Raw genomic sequence first — 6,765 nt, forward strand, 5'->3', positions numbered from 1 at the left:
AAAGAGTGTGCAAATGAAGAGGTAGTGTAAACACTAAAAAAGGCAGAAAGGAAACTTTTGACATAAATGTTAACTGCATTTATCATGTGACTTTCTGTTGTGACATGGAGAGAAGTGATGGTTACATAGCACTTTTGAATATTGGATCATTTAATCTTTACAGTTACTTATTTTTAAAACATTCTGGTGAAATGTAAGACATGCACGCATATTTATGACATAAAATCATCTCTTTAAAGTATGCATTGAATATTTTTTCATCAATTGCTTATTTTTCTCATCTTATTTTTGCTTGCTTTGCATCCAGTTTCAGAGAAGTAAAATGATATTTCACTTCTAACTTGTAAAATAGTAATATTTAATATCATCAGAATTTTTAAAAAGTCATCTTAAAATCACAGCATTCAAAAGATCTCATATGCAAATTGGGATGAGTTGTACCATTAGAAAAGACCTTTTCATTTGCAAGAGGCTGTTAGGAAGTGCTCTGCCATCCAATTTCTTAATCTCCAATTTATTATATAACTCCTGTCACCCATGTTTAGGAAAGGTACATTCAGACTGGAGCCAGGGTAGAGAATAGCTAGGTTAGGGTAGAGATACAAGATCTAACTTGTTCACAAGCAGTAAAATACAAGTTGGAAGGGCATACGATTATTGTCTAGAGTGTCCTTTGGGAGGGTAGATAGTACGGAAGGAGAAGCGCTGCTTCAGCTGAGTGATTCCATTGTCACACAAATGAATTTGGAAAAATTTGCTCTGATTTTGACTGGAATTGAGAAAGCAGGTTGCTACTTGTCAAAGCAGTGAGCTGGAAGAGCAAGAAACAGAAAAAAACTAACTTTTTTTTAAGATAGAGCTGAACAAATCAATGGCAGGATTATGAGGTACAATTTCTGGTTGGAATTGATAATGCAGAAGTCCATGTTCATACATGAAAAGTCATTAAGCATTAATCTCACCTCTTCCCTCCCTTTTCTCCTTCTGCGACTAAAATGGAATGGGTTTAAATAGGTGCTGTTCCATCGTGACCTCTTTCAGTACTGTTGAACACAATTAGGTAGGAACTGGACAAAACAAATACAGGGGGCTTTTTTTCTTAGTGTGAAACCTGTTGGGTGAAGACAGCCACCTCTTCCTGAGTTGAATGAAGGAAACCATATTACTATCAGTGGAGGGTTTTCATGGAAAGTGAGTGTTTGCAAAGCTGGGAAGTGTTAAGTTTTGTTTAGATAAAGTAATTTGAACCAACAACAGTAATACAAATTAGAACAGCTTAGGAAGTGGTCTGAAGGTCTTCTACTGTTCTACCCAATTTTCATAGAAGTGTTAATGTGATTATGTTTATTCATTAAGTGACTCCATTACAGATTTAACTTCCCCTATTTTACTTCTTTTGTTGTTGTTTATTCATTACATTTATTAATTTATTCAGTACATGTTGTTTATTCAGTTAATTATGGGTGAAAGGGGAACAATAGAATTATAAAGAATATCTTAAACACCACCCCCCCCCAATTCTGAACTTTATTGTACTCCTACTGATATCGAAGCTAAGCTTTGTTTTAGTGGCAATAGAAGCAAGTATTAAATACCATTTAGTTTGAACATTATTTGAGACATTATTGGTCTAATTTCAAAAATTCTGTCTAAACATTTTCTGTGATGTTGCTGTACTGCTTTAAAAGGAACAGTATCTTTGACGTAGAAACATATTAAAATCTTAACACCTTAGTCTTCAGTGCTGAGTTACCTTCAGTACAAGCATGACTTAACCTCTGCACCTGGCTTTCCAGATAGTAGAATTTGGATGTGGGATGGACATAGCATGAACATCAACCTTCTCTGCACAGTGTGGGTGAACTTGTCAGGAGTCAAAAGAGTAAATTTTGAGTAATGATGGGCGATTGAGGTAGCCCCATATATTAGAAGATGCAAACCATTCCTCCAGATCACTGCGGTCCCATTGGATAAGTAAATGAACATTGTCTTTACTAACTATTTCATTCCCTAGGTGATGACAATTCTGGAAGGAAGGTGATTACCTTCAGTTGCTGCCGTATGCCCCCCTCCCATCAGCTCAATCACACCAGGTTGCTGGAGTAAGTTTCTCTTAATCGCCCATGTCGGCTGCTTTACATTTTTTTTATGTGAACTTATATTAGCTCGTTTCCAAGTGAACGAGCTTTCGGAGAGGAGAGGCAGGAGGCAAGGAGTGAAATGAAAAAAGGCTGTAAGACCTACTAGTGTTAATGTTAAAGTGAATGAGATGTGGATGAAACTGTCAGAGTTATCTTACCTGGAATCTTGGGTAGAAGCAGCAATTCACTGTGTACTGAAATTAACTTGTCATTTTGCTTTTATTAACAAATCCAGATCTTATTTAAAAAATTGAATTTATGATGAGGACTAGTGAAAGAGAAATACTAGTATTATAGTGCTCTTGGATGTATGTTCTCTTGAATAGAAGTGTTTGCCTTAATTTGCTATATGTTATCTCCTACATCACTCAGCAAAAGCATTGTTCAGTTACTTACATCTTAGTGGTTTTCCTCTTTTATACATAACATTTTTATATGTATCTCACTTTGAATGTTTGGATTTTTTGTATTATGTGCTTCATTTTTATGCTCTTCACAGCTAGGGTGTTTCCACAGCCTTAAGCTAAAGCTTCCTAAGTAGCATAGAGGGAGCATTAGCACCTAGGAGGGAGAGCCATGCCAGTTAGCTCATCACCGAGAGGAGCTACCTGCAACAATTTTAGGAAATGCTAAAGAAAGGAGCGTGCCAATCCATGTTGCTACTAGATCAAAGAACCCTTCCTCAGGTCTGTGAGGAGATGCCTTGATGAAACTAGGGCTTCCAGTCCTTAGACTCTTCTAGACTTGAACCCTTGTAAACCCACCTGGAATTCACTTGGAAAGTCTGTGCTAAGAGGGAACTGGAAGTAGGTGTCTGGATGGGAAGCTGGCAGTGTAACTGTCAAGTGATGTGCTTTCAAATAGTTAGACTCAGGTGTTGAATTACGAGAAAAAGCTGCAGAGTATGCACAGATTGGTAGGTATCTTGTGATGAAATCACTGAAAGAATTGATTTGGTAAAACTGCAATTTTGTTAAAGCCTCAGAACAGGCTGTAATTGACTGTACAGTAATTGTACAAAAATAATGGTTATTTTATGCCCGCAAAACTCTCTCAATTGTCTTTAGAAATACAGGCTTTCTAGATGCAATGTGTCAAGGAATTTGCATGCTGTAAAATAAAACATGAGTCACTCTGTATGTAAGACTATCTGTTTAGGTACATTTTAATTTAAATCCCCTCTTAAAAAAAGTGTTGAATGACTTTTACTACTACTTCTTCTGTTAAAATGCCATTAATACTTAAGTCAGGGATCAAAGCAGCATTATATTAATTACAGTGGTAGTCTGTGTCCCAGGCTATACACAATCTAAGATTTACAATGTGCTGAGGGAATAAGCAGGTAAATGAGACTGTGGGGGTACAGTGTAAGAGTGAAGCTATGGGCTTTTCCATGCAAAGGCGGATAGTCAAAAGTGGCCTTGATACATGCAGGTAGCCACAGCCTAATGGCACATGGAACCATCTATTTTACTGAATGAAAATCACTTACGTACAATTAAGAGCAATAGCTGGGGCTCTGTCACAGAGTAGTAAGATAGCATTGAGGATGACATGAGAAGGTTGAAATCTGACACAGCAAGTCATGAGGCCAGATTGTATTTCTCCATCATTGCTTTATTTGAATCATTGAGCTGTGTAATAGGCCATACAGTGTCGTCAGTTGTAGGAGGAAGGGAAGAAAAAAGCATCTTAAGCCATACCATAAAAGAATGAACATGCAGAAATCTGCTTATAAAACATGCAGTGTTATTTCAAGGTGGAGTAAGTAGTATAGTTCTTTACTTTTAAGGGAAATGATCTACGAACGCAGTGCCCACAATACAAACAAGGGAAAGGCAAATATATTCAAGAAAACAGTTTATAGTAACAAGTTGTAATTGGCAGTAATTAGGGTAATGGATTTTTCAAAAATATAAAAAGTTTTAAATTGAGAGGAAAACTGAAGATTTATTCTTTATTATTTTGAAAAGTCAAAATGTCATTGTTTGCTTGGCTAAAAGGAAGAAATAAAAGACCAGAAGAAAGCAAAATGGAAGTAACTTTGAGTTAAAATGCATCTTTTAAAAAATTTCTTAGAAAATGCAGTCCAATATTGTCTTCATCTTTTAGTGATTCGTAAGTACCATAGGTTTTGCAACTACATACATCCTTCAAATTTCAGGCTTTGTAGTGCTGTGGAATTATTTGCAACAAGAGCAGGATAAACTTGATAGAACTTGATACATGAAAGCAAATGTGAATTTACAGTCACTAACATTCTGTGCAAAAATAGCACATTTTCTTTTTCAGTTACTGCTTTAAAAATCTCATCCAGTAAACTCTTAAAACTAAAATATTACCTTTCTCCGCAGGTACTTAAAATATACTCTGGACCAGTATGTAGAGAATGATTACACAGTTGTCTACTTTCACTATGGCCTGAAGAGTCTGAATAAACCATCTCTGAAATGGTTACAAACAGCCTACAAAGAATTTGACAGGAAGTATGTCTCCAAAATATTTGGTTTACTCTTTCAGTTGTGTAGTGTCTGTAACTAACTTCCATGAAGGAAACAGATCTTTCCTGATGCTGACTGCACTCATTTTGCCGCTGCAAATTTTGGTAATGATGTTGGTGCTATTGGTTCTCTTGTGAGTGCATTCTGTGCAGTATGAAGGAATGGCCTGGGTGCTGCGGCGGTTACCTAAAGGTATAAAAACCCTTGGGAGCAAAACCAAGAGCCACTGCCTTTTCTGTGCGCTGCTTAAGATAGCTGTAACACCTTATGTGACTTCATTCTTGATTATCTCACAGTTGTGTTGTTCTGGCCATCTTTGATCATCCTGAGGCTAGGCTGTGTACAGAAAAGGAAAGATTATTTTTTAACAGTCTGGATCTCACAGGCCTTGAAGTGTTTGTTGATTGTTATATGAAAAGCCCTGAAGGGACCGCTGTGCTTGAGTATGTCTGACCTTTGGAGTAACACCGGCTACAGCTCGTGACTTCATGTTTTAGTTGGTTAGGGTGTAGTGGAGGCCAAAGCTTTTAGATAAATAGCATTTTAATAGTGGAGACTACGGTTCTGATGTGTATTGTCTGAAAGCGTGCACTCAATGACAAAGCAGAAAATTCTTATTGAAATCAGTTACTCTTTTACATGTTCGTGACTTCTTATTGTTTATAAGTTGGCCTAAAAAGAGCAACGTGACTGAAAGCAAAAATACAGTTCTTTCCTAAGAGCAAGCGTGTATGTGTATGATGGGATGGATCAATAAGCAAATATTTGAAAAACTATTGGGTGTTTGAAAAAGATTATTGGGTGTTTCTAGACTAGACTGGGAGCAGTCCCAGTGGAAAAACTGACCCTGCTTTGAAAATTGGAGATGTTGAAGTTGGTTGCCTAATGCCAGAGCTCAGACTCCTTTGAATCTCGCCCAATAACCTCCTGAAACTCTCAAACTCACTAAGCAAGAAGATGAGGTTGTACATAGCAGCCATCAGAGTGGCAGTAGAAAGCTGTCACCAGAAGGCTTTGAGATACTGCCCTCCACGCAGCTGCAGACCAAAAAAGCTTATTTTTGCTAGTAGCTGAATAGGGTTAATTCAATATATCTGTTTTTTCTGGGACTTGGTAAGGGAGAAGAAAGTCAAAGGATCTCTTGTCTTTTGTCTTTGGTGAGTGATGTAGACTACAGTATTGGGTTTTCTCACGCACTGACTATTCCTGAAGATAGAGCCTCATACTCTTTTCCTTCTGGGAGAATCCCAAGCCAAGTTTACAGTTGCTATATGGGAAGATGCAGTACAAGGACAATATCTTCTCTGTTGCCTTTTGCCATACCTACAAGTGCACACTGTGACTCTCATTTTTGCCAAAAATCTGTTCGCTCCATTGCCTCACCCTGACCCAGAAAGCAGGAGAACCAAAGAGGAACAGAGAAGCCCAGGTAGGTGGGCAAAACTGTACACGCATCATTTTATTCGCTGTTGGAACTTCTTACCATACTTGATCACTGAAAAGCTCAAAGCAGTATTCACATCCTGATATGTATGTTCAGCGGTACTAGCCAGAGAAAAAAACCAAAAATAACACCTTTCAGACTTCTCCTGTGTGTATGTTTTGGGGTCAAAAGAAAGGAAGGACAGAGGAAGGGTACAAAAGATGATGCTAATTAACTAACTTCATGAAAGCAGATGATCAATAGAAATGGTTTCAAAAGAATGGATCTTGCTTTGAAGGTTTACAGTAGAGGCTCAGTAAAGTCTTTTGGGCATTTAATTTCTAGAAAACTATGAGGTACATAAACTTCCACAAAAGCAATGGCTGCTTACGCCCATTGCTTCAAGGTACAGAACAAATTTAAAATGGAAAGTAAAGCAACTCAGGTGTTCTGATTGTTAGGTTTTATTGTTGGTTTTGGGTTCTTATCCACGGTAGTGCCAATTGCACAGGGATAGTTGTTTGATTGTGTACAATAGCGGCTTTGTGAAAACAGTGTCTTTTTCATTCAAAGATGTATGGGCCCAGTGAAAACCACAAGGAAAAACTGTTGTAATTTCTGAGTTGGTCCCTTCTCCCTGCCCTTGCTCAGCTATAACCTGTTATAGGAAGGTTTTTCTTAAGAGGTCATGGTCAATTCC

The 6,765-nt window shown here is 37.6% G+C and overlaps 1 protein-coding gene across 1 annotated transcript in view; it reads left to right on the forward strand.

The window, feature by feature from the left end:
* ARHGAP8 (Rho GTPase activating protein 8) overlaps positions 1–6,765 on the forward strand; it is a 46,588-nt gene that overhangs the window by 4,947 nt on the left and 34,876 nt on the right. Inside the window, exons 3-4 of the mRNA XM_010136649.1 lie at positions 2,015–2,102; positions 4,496–4,627. Of these exons, the coding sequence (XP_010134951.1) occupies positions 2,015–2,102; positions 4,496–4,627 (220 nt within the window). The remainder of the gene's footprint in view (positions 1–2,014; positions 2,103–4,495; positions 4,628–6,765) is intronic.

This window comes from Buceros rhinoceros, unplaced genomic scaffold (assembly GCF_000710305.1).
Source record: "Buceros rhinoceros silvestris isolate BGI_N320 unplaced genomic scaffold, ASM71030v1 scaffold1295, whole genome shotgun sequence".
Lineage (NCBI taxonomy): Eukaryota > Metazoa > Chordata > Aves > Bucerotiformes > Bucerotidae > Buceros > Buceros rhinoceros.